At 48.6% G+C, this 26,241-nt stretch overlaps 1 protein-coding gene and 1 pseudogene across 3 annotated transcripts in view; both read left to right on the top strand.

Moving 5' to 3' along the window:
• The window catches only part of SERTAD2 (SERTA domain containing 2), a 123,198-nt gene extending 107,588 nt beyond the window's left edge, over positions 1-15,610 (top strand). For 2 of the 3 annotated variants that reach the window (XM_003413638.4, XM_064268657.1), the window contains exon 2: positions 10,331-15,610. In XM_003413638.4, coding sequence (XP_003413686.1) covers positions 10,335-11,276 — 942 coding nt within the window. In that variant the 5' untranslated portion in view covers positions 10,331-10,334 and the 3' untranslated portion in view covers positions 11,277-15,610. Of the gene's footprint in view, positions 1-653; positions 702-10,330 lie in introns of all 3 variants that reach the window. The other variant, XM_064268656.1, reaches the window with a different exon arrangement.
• On the top strand, positions 2,029-10,324 carry LOC111751567 (suppressor of SWI4 1 homolog; annotated as a pseudogene).
• Positions 15,611-26,241: the final 10,631 nt, after the last annotated feature.

The following is a 26,241-nucleotide window of genomic DNA, read 5'->3' as shown; positions in this document are numbered from 1 at the left end:
CTCTTGCGTTTTGTTGTTACTTGTGGGGAGGGACAGTGTTAAAGCACGGGCTTTATCAGATGTCTTAGTCATGGGTGTTTTTAAGGTGTAATGTTTTATCAGTGTAAAAAGTTGCCTGAGCAAGCTGTGGCTTCCCCCCATTGAAGTAGGATCGGGCTTTTCCTTCCTGCTTGGGAGCTGCTGTGTCACCGCCTGACACTAGACCATGGGGAAGCAGCTCGCTGCTCGCTTATGAGAGAGTCAGTCACTTCTTAGAGCCCCTTCCGCATGGCTGGTGGGAGGGGTCTTCTTGTTTTGCACAGAGGCTCTCCGTTTGAACCACCTCAACAGCAGGATCCAAAACCCATCTTAAAGCCAGTGTGCCAGCGAAGAGAAACAGAAACAAGTGTTCTGTGTTTCAGAAATTGTCTCAAAACAATTTCTGGCCCCGCTTTGAGCCAGCCTCTCTTTTTGTCCCCTACATTTGTTACACAGTAATTTTGCCGAGGATGCTTCTTTCTTCACCACTACCTCCAAAAGGACCTGAATGTATGTGTTTCTAGTTAAGGGCTGTGGGTTGTGGCCTCACAGGATGTCAGCAAGCCTCCACTGGCCGCCTTTTAAGACACTGGCCGCGTATCTTCTCTTACTTTCTTTTTTTTTTCCTTTAAAAGTGGTAGATCCGTGAAGACAAGTCGCTGCTCCGAATTGTTGGCGTTAATGTAAGTGCCCCCTCTGATGGAGTTTGATGTCAGCGTTGCCCTTATGGGTGGAGTCCCCACTCTGCTGGGCTGTTCAGCAACCAGCGGTCACGTTAGGCAGTGTAGTTAAAGAGATTGGGGGCATGGCTTCTTAAAGCTCCTTTTGAAATTCATATCCTTTTTCTTGAGAGCTATTCACTCATTTTTCTAAAAACGATTTTTAGTAAGTATAGCGCACATACTGAAATGTGCATGGATTCCAAGTGCCCATGCCGGGGACTTGTCACAAAGCAAACACTGGTGTATTCACCACCCAGCTGACAAAATAGACCCAAGAAGCTGTGGGCCCCTCCAGTAACTATCCTCTTCCCCAACTGCTGCCACAAAGTTCAGTTCTGCCTTGTTAATGAAATTAAAACAACAACAACACAGCACTAACTTGTGAAACCTGCTGCACCCCTGAGAAGGGAAAGCCCTGGGTTTCTATTTGTCGTTATCTACTAGTCCAAAAGGAAATTGCATCACACTCTTGACAATGTAAACAAGATATGACCCGATTGGTTTTAGGTGGTTGGAAGTGTGTCCCTAATTTCTGTGGCAACAAGTGTCCCTCTACCTGTGTTGTACTGTTTTCTGAGCCACGTGTCCACCTGTGCTCCTGCAGGTGTGGAACCAGCTTCCTCCACTCACTCACCCTCTGCTGCCTTTTTGGTCATGCAGTCAGTCACACCTTCTCCAGTTGTTATTTCTCAGAAATGGGGCTGAGCTGTCAATTTTGATCCCCTCTTAAAGAGATTCTGTAGTGTTATCTACCTTTCTCTGGATAGTGAGCAGGAAAGTCCGTCAATGATGGAGGTTTTCCTTCTCTCTGGGATCACGACTGTTGTTTGGAATGAGTTGAGTTAAAACATCATGCAGACGTTGACATCACTTTTTGATTGGCACAGAGTCAGAAAGTGTCTTCACCAGAAAGCCAGCCCCTGTGGAACACTGGGGGGACACTGATGGTTCCATGGAAGGATTCTCCTCCTCTGTGTGGGAGACCTGGGTTTGATTCCCGGACAACACACTTTACATGTAGCCACCACTCGTCTGTCAGTGGAGGTTTGCATGTTGCTCTGATGATGAACAGGTTTCAACGGAGCTTCCAGACTAAGACTGACTAGGAAGAAAGGCCTGGTGATCTCCTTCTGAAAATCAGCCAGTGACAACCCTGTGGACCACAGTGGTGCCGTCTGAAACTGATCCTGGCAATGGCACGGGACTGGGCAGCATTTCCTTCCGTTGTGAACGGGGTAGCCATGAGTCAGGGGCAGGCTCTTAAGTGGTGGGCTAAGGAGGACCCCCCATGCAGGCCTCCCACAAAGCCCTAGCAGAGCGTGTCGCCAGCAGGGGCAGCACAGCCCCTCCCTTGGGTGCAGCCAGTCAGCACCCTCCAGGCTCTGGGATGCCAGGAAGCCCTGAGCACCGAGGAGGACATCCTAGTGAGCCTGCAGGCTAAAGCAGTGATTTAGTGGGAATGGCAGAAGTGGTAGTTTGGAAAGTGGACTTGATGTTTTAATTTCTAAACTCATTAACATTTACTTTATTTCAATATTTCAAATAACGTCAAAGAAGAATGTGATTTTCAAAAAATCTTTCAAAAGAGGTATAGCTTTTAAATAGTTGAAAAACAGTGAGTTAAAGAGAACTTTTTTGATTTGCTTGTTTTTGTGTGTATGTGTTTGCATTTCTTTAATACCTTAAAAACAAAAGCTATGAAACGTTACCCTTTTTAAGCCCTGGTACTGTTTCAGCTCTTTTTGGACCTTGGGCATAAAGGCCTCACTGCCGTTCACTCTAAGACACAGCACAAAGAGTCTGGCCACAGTGGGCCGGCGGGATCTCCAGTATCAATCTGAGAAGCCAAACTTTATCTTTGAAATTGAGCTTAAAACATCTTAATTGTGCACATACTATATTTTAAATTGTCAGTTGTCAGTTACCATCACAAAAATGCTGTTGATGTCCTTTTTTCCTACTTGCTTAAACACAGATACAGAAAACCTTAGAACTCACGATTGAATAAAGATATTCCCCGGCTTAAACATTAAAAGACCAGATGGGGAAAAGCCTAAGTTGAGGTTCTCAAAATATGGTCTCCAGGCCAGCATCACCTGGGAGCTTGTTGGAAATGCAGATTCCAGGCCCGCTGCAGACCTGCTGAAGGAGAAACGCTGGGAGTGGGGCCCAGCAATCTGTGTGACCAGCCCTCCAGCCGATTCAAATGCTTGCCTGAGTTTGAGAACTAAATAATAAGAGACGTTTTCACAGAGGGACTTTCTGAGCTGGAGCTTCCCTGCCTAGCCTCTGTACCTCAGATCCTAGTGCTTTTTGTTACCCAGGACCTGCCCTGTCAAGCTGTCTGCCTCTGAGGTCTGTTCAGTCCTCCCCTTCTGGCACTTCCCTCCCATATCACACACACACACACACACACACACACACACACACACACACACACACCCCTTTGATCTTACAGTTCTTCCCTGGCTGTCCCATCAGTCTTCTTCATTCTTTGCATTTACCATTGATTTATTCAGTAACTATTTATGGAACGTCTTCCGTGCGTCAGTTCTGCCCTACACAGGGAATACAGAGATGCAGGAAACACACAGCCTGTGCCCTCAAGGGGCTTACTGTCAGGGGTGGGACAGACATTAAGAGACAGCCACACCCTAGATACAAATGTTAAATGGTGGCACTACAAATCCTATTTCGAGGAGTCTTCCCTGAGCGCCCTATCCCATGATGATCCTTTCTGTGGGTGCCACTCAGTCTGGAATTGGCAGAACTCAGTAGTGATATAAACCACGGCCTTCTGTTTCTCTGGTCCTCTGTCTTCTGAGGACCTTTGTTAACGGCCCTCAGGTCAGATCTGACTCATGGCGTCTCCATGTACAACAGCATGAAATGATGCCTGGGCCTGTGCCGCCTTTGTGATTGTTGGTATTCCCAAGTTCATTGCAGCCGCTGTGTGTTTTGAGTGCCTTCCGACCTACAGGGCTCATCTTACAGCACCGTATAGGACAGTATCTTGTTGTGATCCACAGGGTTTTCACTGGCTGATTTTCAGAAGTAGGTCACCAGGCCTTTCTTCCTAGTCTGTCTTAGTCTGGAAGCTCCACCGAAACCTGTCCACTATGGGTGACCCTGCTGGAATTTGAAATACTGGTGGCATAGCTTCCAGCATCACAGCAACACACAAGCCACCACAGTACGGTGAATCGAAAGACTGGGGGAGGACCTTTGTCCTACCTTGTGAAGTTTGTTACTTTTGATATCTTTTAACACCATCTCCCCAATAAAGTGTAGCTTTCAAGGGTAGGGTCCTTCCTAATGGAAAGCTGTGCACTTGAAAGTCAGGTGTGGAGAACGGAGAGTTTTATTCAATATTAAACTTTCTGGAAAACTCTGTAAGAGAAGTTTTCATTCCTGTTCCTACCAATAAGTTTTGTTCTTCATTTCCAAAACTTAGTTTGCTGCAGTTAGTATTTCCTAAAATTTATGCTAAGAAAATCAGAGTGCATCGAGTTTGTTTCTAACAAGTTTATGGGGGCAGGAGGGTGTTTTGTTCGAATCTTAAATTAAGAGCTGATGAATATTCAGTAGAAACGTGGCTGTGGTTAGTTGTATCTGCAGAAGAGGGAGGGAGCACTGCTGTAGTGGCCTGAGGGGACGTGAGTGTCTGTCCTCCTAACTCCTCCATGGGGAGGTGGGGGTCTCTAGCCCAGCCCTGAAGCTCAGGGTCCCTTTGCGTCTTTGGAAAGTTGGAGAGAAGACATGGATTTTGGGGCTTGGGTCTTCCCAGGCTGAAGGAAGAGACAAAGTGGGGTGTCAGAGCCTTGGGGTAACGTAGGATCCCATTGAGTCACAAACCTAACCCTTCTGTGAATTCCAGGCCCACCTCCTGGTGTGCATGTCCCTCAGCCTCAGAGAAGCAGAAAGAAGGCTCCCTTCCCCAGTGTGAGCTCAGCCACTGCTTCCTCTTCCAGCTGCATCCTAGTGAGGCCCTTTAAAAGGTCACGTGCCTCCCGGTGTCTCTCTTAAAGCCCTATTATTATTTTCTTAGAGTGGCTGAGGGAAAAAAGGCTCCTGAGGCGACAGCAGAGAGACCCCAGGAAGGGCTGGTGCGTTGTTGGACTGCTTGCCCACAGGTTCTTAAGATGCATGTATTTTCTTCTTTAAATTGTGCCTTAAAACAAAGCCCTGAGTGATAAGATTTAGTCTCACTACCCTCCACTCTGGCTCAAACGCCCTCAAGCCTGGGAGTTTGAGGCCCTTCCTGACCACCCCTTGGTGGGAGGCATTACTCTGTAAACATTAGTGTGTTAAACGGACTTTGGGAAAACTTGACTTCATTTTTAAGTAAAAATGTGAGGTAGATTTTATGATGTTGTATTTTATTCCTCTCTATACATTTTTTCAATAGAATTAGATTTAAATTCAAGATTTTGTGTGCTTTGCAATCTCAGTGGGTATGTAGAACTAGTTTTGCCTCATGACATATATAGGAGAAATGAAGACAAACCTGCTTTGAGACAAACTGTGTCATGGGTCCTTTATACACTTGAAAAGCATAAGATTGGATTTGTGTATCTGTTCCTGCTCACAGATTTTGCTTACAAGGGCCCGCCTTCCTGCCCTTCTGGGCAGCATTACAAATGTCTTATCAGGCTTTTTCTAAATCATTAGGATTACCACACAGCTACAGGCACCTGGGCCATTCTAATTGGAAATTAGTGCTTCTCATATTGGAATCTCTCTGAAAGTACCTCCACACACCTCTTTTTAGCTACTGGATTTCCGCTAAATACGATAGTATTGCCTGACCCCATGAGCTTTTTTAAATATTTGAGTTCTGTATATTCAGTGATTATTTCTAGAGAAAGGTAAGTTATTGAAAAAGTCCGTTGCAGCAACGCATTTTTAAATGACAGTTCTACATAGTGACTAAAAGAAAAGTTTACACTATATTACCTCTCCCCTAGAAAACCAATAAAAAGTCAAGGCGGTGATGAGCTGATTCGGTTTTAGTTGTTTATTACGTTTACATTTTAGAACAGTGTTTCTCAAACTGTGATGAGGGACCTTTTTTTTTTTTTTTTTTTCAATCCTTCATGGACTAATACGCTTATAAAACAGAATAATTACAAGAAAAACAAAATAAACACATGAAGATGTGGAGAATATGAGCCCCCCCCGCCTTTTTTTTATTTTAATTCAGTGGGCGTACAATTTGTCAGTTTACTATAAAATTTTCTAAATTCTGCAGTATCTGTACTTACCCCATTATGGGCTGGTAACAGCCCACAGACAAGCACCATTTAGGGACCCCATTTAGAGAAATGCTGTTTTTAAGAGTGTGTATGTATGTGTTTGTTTATGTATGCACACACACACTCATGGACTCACACTCACTTTTAAATGAGTCAGGCATGATCACATTATTTTGCAACAGCTTTATGTGAGAATTAAATGCACTCGATAAGCACTTTGGCAATGTGGATTTTTTTCTGGAAGTATTTAAATGATTGTAAGCAAATACGGATAGTATAATTGTGAATACAATTATCTGTTTCAAAACACAATTGTCCTGTAACACATAAAGTAGAAAGTGTTTTGTAACGTGGAGTGAAACCACCTCAACTCGTAATTCACTCTCAAGTTTAATTGGGCAGAGATACTTTACAGAGGAAAGGTTCTATGCAAAGTATATACACAAATGAGACTTTTACCACTAAACAGTAGGAAGTATTTCTGTCATGTGAAGTGTTAGATACGTGAGTTGTTTATTATACCTTCCTTATATTAGAGAACAGTTAATTACTTGACTCATCTTTGGTCCTAGTGATTGACAGCCATTTTCTTACTGTTTACAAAATGGGAGAGAGTGTTTCATACAAGTAACTCCGTATTCTTCCTACACATTAGCGAAGTCTCAAGCTAATTTTGACGTTGGTAGATTGCAGCATTCTACATATTTCTTTCCTGAAGTCTGAGGCCAGTGGAGTTGGTCACCACAGTTAGTTGGGGTTCAGTGCCAGGCAGGCTCCATGACCACCCTGGCTTCTGCATGTGTACCTTGAGTGGCAGCGTGGCTTTCTTGGAGGGAAGTTTTGTGAAGTTTATAATATGTTTGGCCTTATTCTTTTAGGATGAGATTCGTAATTCAAATTCATAATGAGGTGTAGCCAGAAAACCAAACCTGTTGCCGTCGAGTCGATTCCTACTCATAGCAACCTTATAGCAATCCAGTGAGACAGAGTAGAACCTCCCATAGGGTTTCCAAGGCTGTAATCTTTATGGGAACAGACTGCTACATCTTTCTCCCATGGAGCAGCTGGTAGGTTCGAACCACATACCTTTTGGTTAGCAAACAAGTACTTAACCACTGCGCTAACAGGGCTCCTTATAGTGAGTTGCAGGAGGAGATATTTAGCCCCTTGAAGGTGGTTTTATGCATCTGAGGGACACCCCATAGTGTCTAAGACAGCATAGATTGGGAGTGAGTTAAAGAGTGAGGCATGACCAAAATCAGCTGTAGCAATTCAGTAAGAGATCAGTAGAGTTTGGAAGAAAAATAGGATAATTGCAAAGCAATGACTTAGATATATGGTCAGGTGCTGCATAACATCCAGGCAGCGTCCAATTGCACATACGTCTGTGGCCCAGCGTGCGCCCTCCAGGGGATGCCCATCTGCCCTTCCTGGTGCTCAGCAGCTTCAGCCCCTTGTGGCACGCATGTGAAGCCCATGCCACTGTGTTCCAGAGCCTTTTACCCTCCATTGACATGCACAAGGCAAACCCGAACACCATCAAGCACTGCCTCCTCACCAACTACAACCCCCACTCCCAGGAGCTGCGCTTCTGCCATTACAGTATCAAAGCTGTTCCCGTGGGCACAAGTCACAAGATGAAGAAGCTTCTCCAGAAGAAGTTCCCCAATACGAGCCACCTGCAAGACATCAGTGAGGTGCTGGCCACAGGCATGGGGCTGTCAGAGAGCGAGGGGGAGCCCAAAGGCCCCAGGACGACACTGTGGAGCTGCCCCAGGTCATCGCCATGTGCAGCAACCATCGGGCCCAGCAGAGTGCTATGTGGCTCACCGAGATCTGTCCTGGGATGGCGCTGCAGACCGTCAAGATCCAGGAGGGTGCCAGGGAGGGGAATATGCTATCCACAGTTCATGCACAAGAGAGAGGAAGAAGAGGCTGCACCTGAAGGCCCAGAGGCAGGACCAGCAGGCCCACAACGTGTAGCACAACTGGGAGCAAGGAGGGGCCCGCGACAAGAAGAGCCTGGTGGGCGTGAAGAAGGCATGGGAAGAGGCTGATGAGGATAGTGATGCCGAGGACCTGGGCCCCGCCAGAGGCCAAGGGGGCTGACTGACCTGAGGAGGAGGAGGATGAAGCTCAGTATTTCTACCAGGCGGTGAGCCAGGAGCCTGACAAGGACTTGTTCCCTGGGCTGACCAAGCAAAGCCAGCCTGCTGGGCCTCCGTTCAAGAAGCGACAGGTTAAAGGATCAGATGTCTCCAAAGCCTAAGGGCAGGTCCTGCGAAGCCAGGCCAAGCTGGTGCCCAGAAGGGCTGCCCAGGCCATGTGCAGGGCTGGGTGTGGCCACCTAAGAGAGGGGCTGGACCTTGAGCCCCAGCAAGACCTACTGACTGCCCCAGATTGGGACTGAGAGACACTGCTCTGGGGCTCCAGGTGCAGCCTTTGGTTTCTGTTTGTAAAGGAGCTTTTTCCCTAACTCCACCTCCACTCCCACTGTAAATGACTGATACTCCTAAAAAGAGAAGGAAAAAGAAAAAACCTTTCTCTTTCTTTCTCCGGGGTCTGCCTACAGCCCCAGCAGGCAGTGAGCCTGCCCCACAGACCCTCACCCTCAGGAACTGGTGCCCCTGCCGCTGGGAGGAGTGGGCGCCTGACCCTGTTCTGGAGCACCCAAGGGCGGCAGGTATGGCGGGGCCTGGCCTGGGCAGAGGTGCTGGTTCTCCAAGACCACTCCCCTGCTGCCTGGGCTTGTGCCCGATGGGACCCGCCAAGGGCTCACCTGAGGCACCTGCAGCAGAAGCTGCCAGGGCCCCACGCTGCACAGCAGCCACCAGGCCCCCTGTATCCGGGAGCCTGGGCTGGGCCCCATGGACCCAGGTGTTCGCACAGCATCCAAATCACACAACGTGCCGTTTCACAGAACGCATGGTGGATATTAGGCAACACATACCTGTCTATGAAGAAATCAGAAAGAGTGAGTCACACTGAGGAGAGTATTAACATGCTCTGAGTGTAAGCGTTGCAGAGAGGGTGAGGGAGCAGGCATTAGTTGTTGTTAGTTGCTGTCGAGTCAGCTCTCAGTCACCTTATGTGTAACAGAACGAAGTGTTGCCTGATCCTACGCCATCTTCGTGATCGCTGGTACGTTTGCCTGGCTTCGTTAGAGCCACGGATCCTGGTTGGACAACGGAAGAACTGTCTTGATGAAATGGTTAGAAAGTAAGGTCTGTGGGGCAAAGGCTGGTGGACTTGATTGAGATTGTTCTGTGCAGGGCAGAGGAATTCTGAAAGGCAGTGGTGGCGAAGTAACTTGGAGAGGAAGAAAGCCCACTGTCCAGAAGATGACAACCAGCTGGTGGGTGTCTTCACCAAAACCAGAGGTAGAGAGAAGTTGGCTGTGGGAGTCAGGAGAGATGAGGAGGCAGAAGTTCTTTGTGGCGGCTTTAAAATTCAGTCCATTACCACATTCACGGGGTCTGAGACAGGAGGCCGCTGTTTATTTGAGATACATCTGTATCTCTGGAATCACAGTGGGTATTTTGTTATGAAATTTCTCTCAAGTACCCAAACAGCAATGCTCGTAATCAGAGCAAATTACTTTTAAATTAATCCAGTTGCATTCAGACATAACTGTATGCAATGAAACTGGGCCAAGGAGAAACTTGGGCTGGAAAATACACATTCCTGCACCTGATTCTAGAATGAAACACGGTAGCAGCTCAGTCGCTGTGGTCATTTCACGCAGGCCAAGTGCTTCACCACACGTCACCAAACAGGCAGAAAGGCTTTGTGAATAATGAGGGAGGAGAGAGTGTTTTGAAAGCACTCACAGCTCTGCCAACGTTGTACATGTTCCCCCTTCTGTAACTGGGTTCTTTGAATTGTTCACGACGTGTCCAGGCTGTGATTTGTGACACACATATCTGTGTGGGTCATAGCCTTGTAAGCGTTCTCTCGGGCTTTAAAAATAAGTGTATTTGGGGGAGGGAAATTGAACCTGCATGTTAATCTTAGGCATGCGAACGCAAGCACATGAGCTGAGAAAGTCAAAATCACCGTTTCCATGGTAACTCTTAACTTGTCTGTGTTGTACACATTTCTCAAGAAACACATTTACCAGACGACCTAGTGATAAAAATTGCTCCACGGGCCTTGGAAGGTAGATGGTCCAATTCTCTCATCTGAAAGGTCTTCCCCCAATTGATTCATCTGTTCTAAATAACACGGGATGAGGAACTGAAGTCTAAGACCTGACCTCTAAATAAGCTCCTTATTTTTGTTTTGGAAATTCGTCTTCGGGTGACTAATTCCATTTTCTTCCTCTCTCCTTTACAGATATATGTTGGGTAAAGGAGGAAAACGGAAGTTTGATGAGCATGAAGATGGGCTGGAAGGCAAAATTGTGTCTCCCTCTGACGGTCCATCTAAGGTGTCCTACACCTTACAGCGCCAGACTGTCTTCAACATTTCCCTTATGAAGCTCTACAACCACAGGCCCCTGACAGAGCCCAGCCTTCAGAAGACTGTTTTAATTAACAACATGTTGAGGCGGATCCAGGAGGAACTCAAACAGGAAGGCAGCCTGAGGCCCGTGTTTGCCCCCTCTTCTCAGCCAAGCGACTCGCTTAGCGACAGCTACCGAGAGACCCCGCCTGCCTTCAGCCACCCTGCATCCCCACCCACCCACCCCTGTGACCTCGGAAGCACTACGCCCCTGGAGGCCTGCCTCACCCCAGCCTCACTGCTCGAGGACGACGATGACACTTTTTGCACTGCCCAGGCTGCGCCTGTGGTGCCCACCAAACTCTCACCTCCAGCTCTCCCGCCGGAAAAGGACAGCTTCTCCTCGGCCTTGGATGAGATCGAGGAGCTCTGTCCCACATCTACCTCCACAGAGGCCACAGCAGCCGTGACTGACAGCTCAAAGGGGAGTTCTAGTGAGCCCAGTGCCCTGAAACCCGAGGGGCTCCCTGAGGGCCGGACAGACGACTCGAAGCTGATGGACTCTCTGCCTGGGAACTTTGAAATAACCACGTCCACGGGGTTTCTGACAGACTTGACCCTGGATGACATCCTGTTTGCTGACATTGACACGTCGATGTATGATTTTGACCCCTGCACGTCTGCGTCAGGGTCAGCCTCCAAAATGGCCCCAGTGTCGGCCGACGACCTCCTCAAGACTCTTGCCCCTTACAGCAGTCAGCCGGTTGCCCCGAGTCAGCCTTTCAAGATGGACCTCACGGAACTGGACCACATCATGGAGGTGCTTGTGGGGTCCTAAGACTGAGGGGCTTGGTGACATCTGTGCCCACCCAAACCCCATGAGTGCTCCCACGGCCCCTACAATCTCCGCACTGTGCATGCACCCTGGCTTGCCTTTTTCAGAGAAAAAGAAAATTTTACAAAAAGATCACACTAGTTTTTGCTTTGAGCAGAGTTGGAGTGCCTTCATCCAAGTATGACCACTTTTAATATGCGTTTTTTTGAGTGGTTCCTCAGAGACCTTCTTCCCTGGTGTAGGAAAGAACACATTCGAAGACAATGCTATTATGTCGAATGACATGAACGAACAGTCCAAGTGAAGCACAAGGATTAAGTTGGGAAAGCTGTACATTGCATGTGCATATTTGTCTATTTTTTCTATAAGTTTTATTGCAAGAGGCAAAAAAAAAAAAAAAAAAGAAAATATATATATATATATATTATTTAGATAATCTCAGTACCTTTTCTGACATTTTCGCCCTGTATAGGTTGACTTGGCAATTCAGCCTTTTTAGAGGCATTAACTACTCCTCGTAAGTGTTGCATTTACATGGCTGTTTAGAAACTGCTGCCCAAATTTATTTTATATTTTTGTACAGATTCTGCAGTTTATGATATTGTTTTTCTAAAAACAAATGCTGTTTATACATAGGAGATAGCTATTTTGATAGGATGTGCTCACATCGTTCCTGCAAACTTCAGATGTACAAGTTGCCCTTGTACTTTTATAGAATTGTAATGTTTTATATGTGTATGGTGCAAAGAGAAAATTGGATCAAATCAGTCTGCAGTTGATGTCCCCAAATGCAAACACAGACACACACAGACACACACACACACACACACACACTGCGTTAAGAAAGGGCCAGACGATATCACACCCAAGTTTCACAAGTACCAACCCCCTGGCACAAACACCTGCCAGTACTGAGATTCCCAAGGCCAGAGCCCGTCTGCTCATCAAACTTGCGTTAAGCAGTAGACGGGAGATGGCTGTGGAGCTCGAAGGTTGAGTGATGGCTCTCTTTGGCTTCCTCTTTTGAGCGGAAGGCTACTGAGTAGCTCACTTAAGTGTGTATGTATGCCAAGTTTGTGCTTTTTTTTTTCCCTAAATCAAACCCAAGTCTTTCTCTGTGGCATATTTGTTATTATGAACTGAAATTTTACATCTGAACAAAATTGTTTTAAAAGCAACCAAGCTTTTCATGGAACTAAAGCCCTCTTGCAATGCTCAGGGCTCTTAAAAAAGAAAATCTCCCCAGAAGGCATCCATCATGTTGCCGAATTGTCTTTTCAGCTCCCCTTCCCTAGAGCTTCTGTCCCCTCTGTTGCTAAGTGCTGAACATGGCATCTCCACCATCACCACAGTGAGCCCAGCTCACCTCCACCGACCCAGAGCACACTCTCATTGTGACGTCGGTGGCTCCCGAACCTGGAGCTTGTCACATTACGTCACAGCTTCCAACCTGGTTGCTTTCTTGAATCAGCTGCTTTAACTACATCACGTTTTACAAGGCCATCTTACCCAAATACACCGACAAGACTTTCTATGCATGTTCCTCCTTTCTCCCATCCCCTCCCCCAACACTTGAGAAGTAGTTTTTTATTCTAGTGGTGTACATTTAATTTTAAAACGTTTGCAATCTATCATGCTTGTTGCCGAAACTGTTTATGGCCTTTTGGTTTCAGGTTTTTTTCCTTTCTTCCAATGGTACTTTAGCTGTTGCGTGCAGGTTACAACCTATATTGTTGAAATGCAGATGGCTTCTTTAGAAATAACTTTTATATTTATTTAAAAAAAATTTTTTTTAAATTATGGGGTTTTGTTTTTGTTGTTGTTTTTGTTGTTGGTCATTTGTCAATATTCAGTCACCAATTCTGCTCACTTCTTGCCATGGATAAAATTGGGCCTTTCTGGCCAATTTAAAGAGACAACTTGACAAAATGGCACTTTAAACAAGCCATAGTTTTATTTTTATAATGCACATGGCAAAGCAAATACATTTGTGATGAAGGAACTGCTTGTCTAGGCAAAAGGTTTTGTGTATGATCTAATTAAATCTTTCTACGTTCTAATTTACTTTTTTCCCACTTGAATATGTCTTAAAGGCTGATTACCAGCTCAGCAGAGCATGAGACCCTGATCAAATTGTACTTGTTCTCCTAGGAGAATCCTCCCCATGACTCCTCTGTCTGTGCAGATGTGCTGTCTCCTCTGACAGGACTAGGGACCACATAGTTAAGGTGACGGTTGCTGTGGGTGCAGCCGGTGTCACTGTCTGTCAGTTCTGAGGGCTTTCCTTCCTTGTCGAGAACAAGTCTGCCCCAGACTCCACGGTGTTGATAACCGGAGGACGCGGGGAGGTCGTCACATGCTGCACACACATACATACACCATAGTGTTGACTATGCCGAACAATGACATGGTAAAGCAGTTGATTTACCATTGTTAAAAACCGATTTACAGTAACTTAGAACAACTGTACTTTCGTTGGATTAGCAAATCGTGTGTTTAAACAAATCCCATATGTTGGGCAACAGTTCAAATAAGCAGAGAGAAGTGTTGCCTAAAAGTGGTTCTCTGATTCTCTTGTATTTGTAAGGCTGGACTGCAAAATCAAAACAAAAACCCCAACAACAGCAGGCAAATGCTTTTTTAAACCCTGGACACCCTTGCTGTAAATTCTTGCTATTCAGAGTCTCACGAGGAAGACCTGGGGAATGAGTGGGCCCATTTTCCAAAAAGGCAAAACCACCAAGTGTTCAAATCATCTGGTGTCTTATTTTTATAGAGTGATGTCCCGACAGGGGAGAGTCTGTGCCCCAGCGTGGTCTCCAAGTCCCCATCGGACTGGGGGACGTGCTTCCAGACCCCAGTTGGCAGCCGTGCCTTCCTCCCCTTTGTAAGGGACGTCACGTGGCACCCGGAGCCGAGCAGGCAGTCTGAGGTGCCTTTATGAGAAGACAGGCGGGCTGGGGCTGGGAGGGGTGGTTATTGACAGTGATGTGCAATGAAGTGACAGGATGAGAGCAGAATAGTAAGAGCTTTGAATTTGAAGTGATTTTTTTCCCCCATAAGTTATTTATTCCTTTTTTTTTCTGTGTAAATATATTTATTGTACTATGGAGCTCTAACAACATCTGGGTCGTAACATGTGCAGAATGTATGGTAGGAATGTATTCTTCTGTAGGAATGTAAATTTGTATTAAAAAAGGGGTCCGAGCCAGACCCCTGGGTCTTCTCATTGTGCGCACAGTCCACGTGCGTTTTTACTCTCTTCTCTACTATGGGTCTATTTGAAATATGCAAAAGGTATGGACGAAGAATGTTTCAATACCTCCAAATTTTTAAGAAAATCAAGCATCAAAAGGTTGATATTTTTAAAGTTTTTTTAGTAGCACTTTCTCTTTATGACAGAAGGGGCACCCACATTGACACCCTCCTTCATACCAAAGGGTGAGAAGTAGCCAGAGCCTCCGCTGCACCTTGAGTGTCTTTATCATTGAGCTTTTTATTGCCATAGCCCCTTGGAGCGCCCCAACTGCCCTGAGGTCAGTCAAGGAAATTTTCTTAAATAAATAAACAACAAAGAGCCAAAGTATCAACGTAAGGATCGTTTTTAAAGTTTAAATTTATTAGCCACCTTTGTGGCACACAATGAATTATGAATACCACAGGGCAGCCTTCTTAAATGACAGGTGTAAAAAAAAAAAAAAAAACCAAGAGACTCTACTCTGTGCAGCGATTGTTACTGTATATTAATTGTCTTAATTTCAAAACCTTGCTGTTGTGAATTGGACCTTATACGTTTTCTGAGAATACTGGGAAGAGTGTATCTAACCGATGGGCCGTCGGGGGTTGACGCACCATAACTGCGTGCACCTGGACGGCGGAGAAGGCTGTGCGGTTCTGCTCCTGTACAGGTGCCGTCAGTGCTTCTAAGAACGAGTCCAAATGGTTCTTGAAGATTAGCCGGGATCAAATGCTACTGCAAACAAAGCCAATAGAATTTTTGGACTTCCTCTGGGGATAACAGATTCGGAAGAGAAGTGCAGTCTGTACATGCAAGCAACCGTGATTTTGGAAAAGCTGTAAATAGTGACATGTTTGGTGCATGGTTTTTGAGGAGGGCTTTTTGTCCAAAAGAAGGTGTAACCTTTTCCCCCACAGACCTGAGAGCTGTGCCTTTTCTATGCAATATTACAGACGTTACATCGGAACCCAGATGGCTGTATTCACATGTAGGTTTGGGCTGTAATCTAAACAATTGGACAGATTAAATGTACATGGAAATGAGCAGTCTTACTTTTGTAGTTTTATATTATACAATAAACAGTTAAAAGATGAGCAAAGTGTCGATGCAGTGTTTTCTTCGGACCAGAGCATACCCAGCTAATATGTTATAATTTGCTTATGTTAAGGAACAGTCCCTTGGTGGTGCAAATGGTTAAGTGCTCAACTACCTTAACCAAAAAGTTGACGGTTTGAACCCATCCAAAGGTGCCTCAGAAGACAGGCTGGTGATCTGCTTCTGAAAGGTCACAGCTTTGAAAACCCTGTGGAGTCGTTCTATTCTGCACACACACGGTCTCTGAGTTGGAATCGACTCGACAGCAACTAACAACAAAGGACGGTCTAGGTGACCAGGTGACCTCTGCAGGAGTTAGTGCTGTTGACCTTCCCACCTGAACTCATCCTTCTCGGACTTGTGACACGTTTCTCTCCTGGCTCTCCCCTTGCTTCTTGGACCCCTCAGGTCTATACCTCCAGATCTTTCTAAACACTTTTTTTCCAGGGTCTGGTCTGTGACCAGCTCTTTGCCAAGGCCTGCTCATTCTACCGCTAGCTTTCCTGAGGTGGCATAATCCACCCAGGACTCAAAGTTTATTTCCAGCTCCTGCCTCTCTCCTGAGCTGTAGGCTTCACGTATCTACCAAGATCGACCATCTCAAACTCAGCATGTCCAAAACAGCCTTTTTCTCCCACAAGAGCTGATCCTTCTCCTGCGGACCTCTCGCTGGCCTCATCACCCTTCTCTCAGGCCTGAGTTGGCTGCCAACATGCAGCCTGTCATCCAGCCAGCCACTCAAGTGTCCCCTCCCTCTGCCGCATCCTTTGCCTCTCCACCACAGTTTGCCTAACTCAGACCCTCTTCCCCTGCTTGCCTGTAATTATTGCACCTGCTTCCTAACTAGTCCTCCTGCCACAGTCATTTCTGTAGCATTCCTGATGCTGGAGTTGGCCTTCTAGAACAGTGGTTCCCGCAATTCCTCTGCTCCACACCTTCCAGTTGTGTGCTGTCAGGTCAGTGCAGACTCGAAGTGACCCTATAGCACAGAGTAGAACTGCCCCATAGGGTTTCATCTTCCAGTACGCCCCCTGATTTATACAATCCAGACCCTTGCTTTTATCCTTAGAACTGTGCCTGGCACATAGCAGGCACTCAAAACATTTGTTGAATTAAAAGGGGGGAAATTGTGTAGTTGACCCTACTGTACAGAATGAGAGAAGCACAAGACTCCATGTCCGGGCCCAGGTCCACCCCGATGCTCACCCTTGGATACTGCCCTTCCGCAGCACACACTGCACTGCCCCTCCTGCGCTCTTGCTTGGACCTACCCCCGTCCTGTTTGTGGAAACTTCACCCATCATTTCAAGGTCATGCTCAAATGCCTGGTCATCCATGAAGCCTTCTCTGAATATACCCCGCACCCCGTCAGAGCCAGCCTCTTCCTCTTCTCGGCTCTTGCAGGGCTCGGTGTCCCTGCACACACACATAGCAGGTGGCTGGGTTAGCTGTGCCCGCGCATTTGCTCAGCTACCCTTTGCTGTTCTTCAGAGCAGCCAACCTGGGGTGTCCATCTTTGCCAGCGATCGGCAAACTACGGCCCCCGGACTAAACCCTGCTCACTGCCTGCTTCTGTAAGTAAAGTCTTATTGGAATACGGCCACACTCATTTATTTATGTATTGTTTTTTATGGAGAAGGACATCATACTTGGAAATGTAGAGGGTCAGCGAAAAAGAACATGACTCTCAAGATGGCTTGGCACCATGGCTACCACAATGGACTCAAACATAACAGTGATTGTGAGCATGGCTCAGGACCGGGCAGTGTTTTGTGCTGTTGTACATAGGGTCGCTATGAGTCGGAACTAACTTGATGGCACCTAACAACAATGTGGCTGCATCATGCTATGATGGCATAGTTAAGCAGTTGTAATGGAGACCAAATGGCCCTCAGACAGAGACCAATCTAGCCCTTTACAGGAAATGTTTGCCAAACCCAGATCTTTGCAACCCACACAATGCTTCAGACAGTATCTGACCATAGTGGGGACAGGACACAGTCCTTGTGCTTAGGGGCTTACGTAGACTGGGGACATACACGTCTGGAAAGATGAATACAGGTACAATGGCAGTCACGATGGCACTGGGTGCCGGAGGTGGAGGTGCAGGGGCCAAAGGGATAAAACAATCAAATACATCACAGAAAAGTAAACATCTTCAATGAGCTTAAGACCTGGGAGGAACCTTAGAGATAGATCCTTTGGTCAAAGGGCCCCATTTTACAGACATGAAAACTGAGACCCAGAGTGATGAAGTGGCCAGAGACCATTTATTGGGATTCAGAATTTCGCTGAGTTTGAATTCTGACTCCACCTTTTACAGCGTGTAACCTTGGGCAAGTTCTCAAATCTCTTGGTGCCTCAGCTTCCTCATCTATAAAATGGGGTCATCACTGAACTTATCTCATGGAGGGGTAGAGATGAAGTGAATCAACACACGTAAAGCCCTTAGGACTGTTCTGGCACATCATAAAGTGCCTACAAATGTTAGCTACAGTGGTCAGGACAACCGGCAAGGCCACAAACCAGGTCTCCACTCTCAGCGTGGTGTTGTAGGTGAGGCCTTAGAGCAAAGCTGGGGTACCTCAATGCTGCACTTTTAGGGACATCATGATTTCTGAACACCATGCTTGTCATGATAGTGGTCAGCTATTTCTTTACTGAGAACACTGTTCTCTGAGCTTGCATGGCAATCTAAGGTCCCATGTCTCCATTGCCCCTTCTGTTTGCTTTTAATGTCCCTGTGGCTTCTCTTGGAAGGGAATCCTTGACTGAATAGGGGTAACGGTCTCCAGGGTTACCACTTCCTGAGCACACAAGTGTGTCAGACAGTGCTAAGTGCCTGTGTGCATGAACTCATAGACAGTTTGCCCCAGCCTTCGAGGTCTATCTTGCCACCTCTTCTTGACAGAGGGACCCAGGCTCAGAGAGGTTAAGCAACTTCCCCCAGGCCACACAGCGGCAGGTGCCAGAGCTGGGATTGTAGTCAGCCCTCTCTCTGGTCTGCTATCAGTGCCCTCAGGTCACTGGGTTCACAGCAGGTTACTCCTGGAGGATGAACAAAGTCAGGAGACCTGTTCTACTCCTTGGATGAGTTGCTTCACCACTGGTCCTCTTCATAACCAAAAAAAAAAAAAACCAAACCTGTTGCCTGGAGTCAATTCCAACTCGTGGCGACCCCGTGTGTTACAGAGTAGAACTGCTCCATAGGGTTTTCTTGGCTGTAATCTTTACGGAAGCAGATCTCCAGGACTTTCTCCTTGATATCACTGGGTGGGTTCAAGCTGCTTGTACCCCCCCGTATTTCACTCTTCTTCATAGGGGTGTGGATTCCGCCTGCCACAACAGCAGCATTGCTTTGAGAAACAAGAGGAGGAAGCTGCTCCGTGGGACCAGCAGTGAGCCAGGGCTGGGTGGCTATACAGGGCTGACCACCCCATGTTTTCTCATCCAGCTCTGTGTGACCTTTGGCCAGCCCTTCCCCTCTCTGGGCCTCAGTTGGCTCAGTAGCAAAAAAAGGAGGCAGGAATACCTGCTGCAGCTGCAGGCAGTAGTTCTCCTTCCTGACCATACTTGAGTGATCTAGGGGCTCCTCCTGCATCTCTGGGGTGGGCCCGGGGCTCAGGGATTTAACAAACGCTTCCGGGAGGGAGAGGAAAGGCGGCGCTAAGTTCTCCAGTGCCAGCTTCTAAGGATCCTGGGACTGCAAGGCCACCAGGGGTGACCAGGGCGCACACACGCCGGGAACCCCCTTTCACAGCGGCCTGGCTGACCCCGCCCCACAGCCGCCAGGGGCGTCCCCTCCCCTCCCCCTGCCCGCCCCTCGGAAGGCCCCAGGCAGGGCGGCCGGGCTGCCAGCTGCGAGCAGGGCCTATTGTTCGGCAGTGACAAGAAATGGCTGCGGGCACACAGGCCGGAGAAAAGGAGAAGGGGAGGGGAGGGGCGGGCGAGCTGGGGAACCGGCTCCCGACCCCCTGGGACCCGGCTGGCTGTGGGGGATTTGGCCGGAGCACAAACAGATCCCGCGGCCCGGCCTCTCCCACCTTCCTTAGGGCCTGACCACCTTCTGCCTTGTTCTCGGTGGTCGTCTTGGGGGTGGACCCCGTGTCCGTTAGCGCGCAGAGTCGGGCCTCCTCTAGAGAAGGATTTATGGTCGCTTATCTCTGAGCTGAGTGCCTGAAAGCGGGGCCAGGTGGCCGCGTGCTTTGAAATGGTGTTGTTCTAAGTCAACCCAATCCATACGCTCGTGTGGAATGCCACTTCCCCTGGCCTGGAGCCGTTCCAGCGACGGTGATAATAGTCCTTGACGTTTGTGTGTAGCTCAATGGTGTATGAAGCGTTTCGCATACACTCGCTGGATACACTTGCTGGATTCGGTTCCCGTGGCGAGTCTGGAGGGGGGCCCTGTCGGGAGGCCGAGCCGGTTTGAGGAAACCGGGGTGCAGAGAAGGGAGCATGTCCACTACAGGAAGGAACCGGAGCAGCACCAAACTCCAGGCTCCTACCTTTACGGCCCTTCGGTACTTTGAGGCTTAAAGAAACTGGCTGGGGTTTTTAGTTATGAAAAATAAGGGTCAATAGGAGTGCTGGGGGCGTAGTGGTGAAGTGCTCTGCTGCTAACTAAAAGGTTGGTGGTTCCAACCCACCAGCCTGTCTGTGGGAGAAAGATGTGGCAGTCTGCTTCCATAAAGATTACAGCTTGGAAACCTGTGGGGCAGTTCTACTCTGTCCTGTTGGATCTCCATGAGTCGGAATCCAATTGACTGGATGGTAATGGTTAAGGTGGCTTAAGGTTTTAAGGGTCAATATTGAGCCATGGAGTCAGGAGTCATGTACCCCCCCCCCAGCCTTGTCACAGGACTCAGTGGTTACGAAGCCATTCAGAGCTTTCTGTCCCTGAGATCCTCCTTTTTCCTCCCCAGACACACACCCTCAGCCTGAGTTGAGAGGTGTGGAGGAGGGGCAGCCACAGCCCTTCCCTAGTTACGGGTAGTTGAAGCCCAGGCCTCATTGCTACCCGTGAAGCCACCCAAAAACATACTCAACCAAAGAAGTTGGGCATCGCTGTGCAAATCCAGTTTTGAGACAAATTGTGCGTTTTCTTCCAACCAGGTTGCTGCCCCTAAGCCTTGCCAATGTAGAAATTCTGCAACCACCCTGCCGGCCAGTCTTTCTCCCTGTCCCTCACTGCCCCCTCCTCCACCCCCTGCCCCTAATCTCTGACTCTGTCAGTCTCTCTGTCTCTGCCTCCTGCATTCTTACTTGGAGGCTAGCTTCACTGTCACAGAGTGGCTGAGTCTGACCAGAAAGCTAAATGACACGGGCCTCTCTACCCTCAGGTCATCTCCCATCTCCAAGGTTCTAGTTTTCCATACTGGGAGAGCTGGGCTCCAGCTCCGGGGCTTTGAGGTGGCGTGGTGGGGGGCTGGGCAACTGCTGGGTTCAGGCTCCTTGAGGCCTGGGGACCTCTGAGTCACTGTGAGAGGGTCTGAGGGGAGGTCGCCTGCTGCTCGAGGACCTTGGGTCTGTGCACGCCTCCCCACGCCCCGCCAAGTACCCAGCTTTCCCTTCTGGCACTGCCCAGCCCCCAGCTGTGGGTCAGTTCGGTAGAGGTTTTCTGTTTTCAGGGTTGGCCCAATGCAGCTCTGTGTACAATTGGCCTGTAGGTGTGGAGGGAGGTTCTAGGCAGCAGAGAGGGGCTCCAGGACTGGGCTGACTGGGCTGGTGGGGTGTCAGGGCCAGAGAAGGTGGGCTCTGAGGAGAGGCATCCACCTGGGAGGGGGGTGGAAGCCGGGGTGCTGACAGGGAGTAGGGTGCAGAAGTGTTGGATCTGCTCTAAGTAGCCTTTGAACCGACTGTAGGGCCCGGGTAAGGGCTGCTTGAGACCCCCAAGTGAGGGCTGAGAGCCTGTGCCCTTGGAGAGACTGGGGCTGGAGGGAGGGCAGGACCACGATTTGTGAAGCACTTTCTCCTGGGCACTAGGCTGGATCCTCTCACCCATTATCACTCTCACACTGACCTGGAAAGGGAGATCTGTAATTATGCTCCTGGTAGAGTTGTGGAGAGGAGCCCTGGTGGCGCAGTGGTTAAGAGCTACAGCTCCTAACGAAAATGTTGGCAGGTTGGATCCACCAGCTGCTCCTTGGAAACCCTATAGGTCGCTGTGAGTCGGAAGCGATTTGATGGCAATGGGTTTGGTTTATAGTTGTGGAAACATAGGCCCAGAAGGGTTAGGCATTGCCCAAGGTGGTGCAGCTGGTAACTGAGGGAGCCGGACTCAGTGCGGCTGTAGGACTCTGTTCTGCCCCACGTGGACGTGGTGCTGCTGTCAGGGAGCCCTGGGCCACACTGGGACCACTGTGGAGATGCCACTATGCAGAGAGCTCAGGCATGACCCCTGTCTGTCTCGGGTGCTGGTTCAGAGGGGAACGAGGGGCCAGGAGCAGGCTCTGGTCCCCAAATTCAGCAGTTTTCATCCCCACCTGCCAGACTCCTTAGCTTGGCTACAGGAAGAATGGGACAGGCAAGAGAGGACATTTGGAGGGCAGAGGGCTCACAGCCACAGAGACCAGTCCCCACAGGTCATAACAGACCAGGAAATAGGACCTTTCTAGCTAGAACAGACCCATGGGCTCATCTGATGCCAGAAAAGCTGTGGGTTAGGGAGCCCTTGTGGTTCACTCATTCATTCATTCACCTGACATTGACTGGCTCATTCCCCAGTGTTCCCCAGCCATAGAAGGTACCACCATTCACCTAACTGATGAAGGTTTTGATGAGGTTGAAACCCTTGGAGTCATTCTTTTTTTTTTAGCACTTTATTGTGCTTTAGGAGAAAGTTTGCATAGCCAATTAATTTCCCAATCAATGATTCTTGCACAAATTGTTTCATTGTTCATCCTTCTGGAAGTCCATGGTGTATTCAATATTGTTCACCAACATCAAAGGCATCGATTCTTCTTCAGTCTTCCTTATTCATCGTCCAGCGATTACATATGTTCCACCTAAGACGTCCCACTCCTTCTCATCCTCCAAATCTCAGCTCAAAAGGCCACCTCCTCAGAGAGGCCTTCCCTGACCACTCCGTCCCCAGTCAGCATGCGTACCACCATGAGTCATCTCACTTATTCATTTGTGTCCTTGTTTCTTATCTGGTTCCCCTCCCCTAGCATATAAACTCCCTGACAGCAGGGACCTTGTCTTGGTCAGCAATCACCTCAGAGACCAGATGGGCTGGGGACCACAGATACTCATACCACCTGGGGAGGGGGACCCTATCCCCTCCTTAAACTTGACTGACATATTTCTGACCAGCTGTTTGGTTGAGAACTGATTAGAATAAGGAAACATGATATTCCTGCTCCTAAGTATTGAGGACTAGATTTATAACTTCCAGTTGTGTGGTTGAGCTGTAGCATGGATTGCTCAGAAAAAGGATTCTGTTGGAGGCAGAGAGGACTGGGTGGGAATTAGCTCTGCCTCACAACTCTTATTTGTCTCCTTGGCTACCCCTCCTCTAGCCTGTCCCACACTCAACAACAGCTAGCTTTCCTTACGTCCCATCATATTCCTCTGGCCCACAATCTTTAGTGGCTCCCTATTACCAACAGAAAATATGCAAACCCCTTCCAGGCCTACAAGGCCTGCTCTCTCCTGCCCCACTGCCCCTTACCTGAGCCTCCTGACTAGGATGCAGTTATGGATTGAATTGTGTCCCCCCAAACTATGGGCCCATTTGGCTAGGCCATGATTCTTCGTATTATGTAGTTATCCTCCATTGTGTGATCTGATGTAATTATCTTCCATTTTATGATCTGATGTAATTATCCTATGTGCTGTAAATCCTAACCTCTATGATGTTAATGAGGCAGGATTAGAGGTAGTTATGTTAATGAGACAGGATACAATCTACAGGATTAGGTTGTATTTTGAGTCAATCTCTGAGATATAAAAGAGATTAAACAAGCAAGCAGAGAGAGGAAGCCACTACCACCAAGAAAGAAGAGCCGGGAGCAGAGTGTATCATTTGGACCAGAGGTTCCTGCACTGAGAACCTCCTAGACCCAGGGGAATACTGATGCCAAGACACATGGAGCTCTCCAAGGAATGCTGGACCCACAGATGTTGAAAGGTGACAAGGACCTTCCTCCAGAGTCAACAGACAGAGAAAGCCTTTCCCTAGAGCCAGTACCCTGAATTCAGACTTCTAGCCTCCTAAACTATGAGACGATAAATTTCTGTTTGCCAAAACCACCCACTTATGGTATTTCTATTATAGCAGCACTAGATAACTAAGACAGATGCCCTCCTGCCCTCCCACCCTCCCTACATTTGGAGCCCAGGGTTAGCTCTGCCTCCTCCAGGAAGCCTTCCCTGTCTGCCTGCTGACACTTGTTCCACGGTCCTCCTGTCAGTGCCCCCATTAGTCCGCTCAGCTCACAGGGGTTCTTTTGAGGATTGCTGAGGCCTGTTTTAAAGCTCAGGCTCCTGAAGAACAGGGACTGAGTCCAGAAGGCTGTGAGCGCCGGCTGGCCAAGTGTGACTCGTTAGGAAGGGAAAGGGGGGAGGCTGAGGAGCCTCCCAGCCCGAGAGGACCTTTGTGGACTCTGTCTCCTCTTTGGTGGAGCCAGACCTCCAAGAGCACACCAGCTCAGCGCCCTGGAGGGGGAATCCATGCAGCAGCTCCTCCCTGCTTCCTTGTCTCCCTCCCCCAAATGTGGAGCTCGCAGCGTTGACTCAAGTGGCAGAAAAAATATCCCCCCCTTCCAAGCTGCTGCACATCTGTGCCCAGACAAAGCCAGCTATTAATCCTAGCCTTTGTGTGAGTGTTTGGGTGTTGAATTCCACTTGGATCTGCTGGCTTTTGGAAGGGGAGATTGGACGGGATTTAGCAACAACAAAAGGAGCCCACAGAGGGGAATGGTGGTGGTGTGGGGTGGGGGGGTGGGGGTGCTAAGAAAACCAAGTGCATTCACTCTGAGCCTGGTGAGGGCCCTGGGAGCCCAACTTCAGCCAGAGCTGAGCAGGGTTCCCAAATTCTCAGGGTTTGAGTCACAAAAAGGGGCCACTCCCCCAGATAAAAACAGCAGCCTTGCTGAGCCTGACAGGGGCCTGCCTTTCACTCCAGATGCTGCCTGCAGCAGATGACAGGGGCTGGGCTGCCCTGATACTGCCCCTCCCAGACTGGGGAAGCCCATTGCCCAGAGGAATCCAAGGTGGGAGACAAGGACCAGGCAGAAGATTGGAGCTCCAGGGATTGAGTCCAGATCAGGGAGAGAGTCTCAAAGCCACCAGGAGTCTGCAGCTGAGTCAGCAACACAGCAACCAGGCCAGAGGGCCTGAGGCAATATGGCTGCCATGAGGCCTGGCTTGGGCTCCCTGGAGGGGGAGTTCATGGACGTCAGGTCCCAGCCACAGGCTCAAGTTCCAGGAGATCTACTCCACATAAGCCTCCATACAAGCCATAGCTCGGGCTCAAGCAACAAACACTCAGGACAGGGTCATAGAGGTGTGTGTGTGTGTGTGTGTGTGTGTGTGTGTGTGTGTGTGTGTGTATCTTAGAATGTCAGGCAATTCTGAGGGAGAAAACCTGCAGCTCAGACAGGTGCTATCTGATGAGCTTCCATAGCAGACGCTCTGGTCTGGTTACCACTTTGCTAGGAAAGCAGCCTGGGTGTGAGCTCAAACCCCCTAATCCACCCACAACCCTCTTGCTTTGTTATTTTCATTTTTTTCTGCAATTCGCCATGTGTGGGAGCATGACTAGAGGCTCAGGCGAGTTGTCAAGTCACACCAAGGAGCACAATGGCTCCGTGAAGGTGTGGAGACATACTCCCAAAGCTTTCTCCCCTCTTCACCTATTTTCCCAGAATATCCATCATTCTTTTCTGGTTTAGCTGCTGAGAAGTAAATGCAAAATGTGGCCATTTACTGATATGCCTGCACTCAACAAAACTTCCGGGCTAAACTATTTCTAATGGCTGTTAGCACATCAAGGGGGTTTTGTTCTCTCACTGCGTTAACTAACTCTAGGAATAAAAGAGTATACTGAGATCATTCATCTATCCATTCAACCACCCATCCATTCCCCCACGCACCCATCCACCCACCCACCCATCCATCCATCCATCCATCCATCCATTCATCCATCCACCGATTCATCCACCCACCCATTCGTCACATCTCTCACTGAAGGCAAGGCCGGCCCCACCAGGTCCTCTGCACTAAAAATCTCAAATGTTCCTCCAGCTCTCTCTTGACTTTCACGGAAAGGACTTTGGGAATCATAGGTGCACAATCTTCTGCTATAACAGGCTCTTCTCCTAACACTGCTCCTGAGGTCCTGGCCCAGGCAGCCCCGTGCCCAGGTGCAGGAAGCAGTGGAGCTAGTCCTGCCCCCATTCCCAGACGGGGCCTTGTAGAAGACCTTAAAGCTGCTTCTGTTTCTGTTGTCAGAGGACAGCTACAGTGTCACTGAGGAGCCTGCATATGCCTGGGTGACTTGGTAGGGATCCGCCCCTCTGGGCTGACAGTGAGGGGCTTAGAGGGACAGAGATGATCATGGGGAGGTGAGGAGATGGGTGAGTGTAGGTGGTGTATAATCCCCAAGTGCACAGTGTTGTAAGGGGTGAGGGG

The sequence above is a fragment of the Loxodonta africana genome, chromosome 15 (genome assembly GCF_030014295.1).
Source record: "Loxodonta africana isolate mLoxAfr1 chromosome 15, mLoxAfr1.hap2, whole genome shotgun sequence".
Classification (NCBI taxonomy): domain Eukaryota; kingdom Metazoa; phylum Chordata; class Mammalia; order Proboscidea; family Elephantidae; genus Loxodonta; species Loxodonta africana.
Note: the sequence above shows the minus strand (reverse complement) of the source record. Positions and strands in the feature narration are given on the sequence as shown.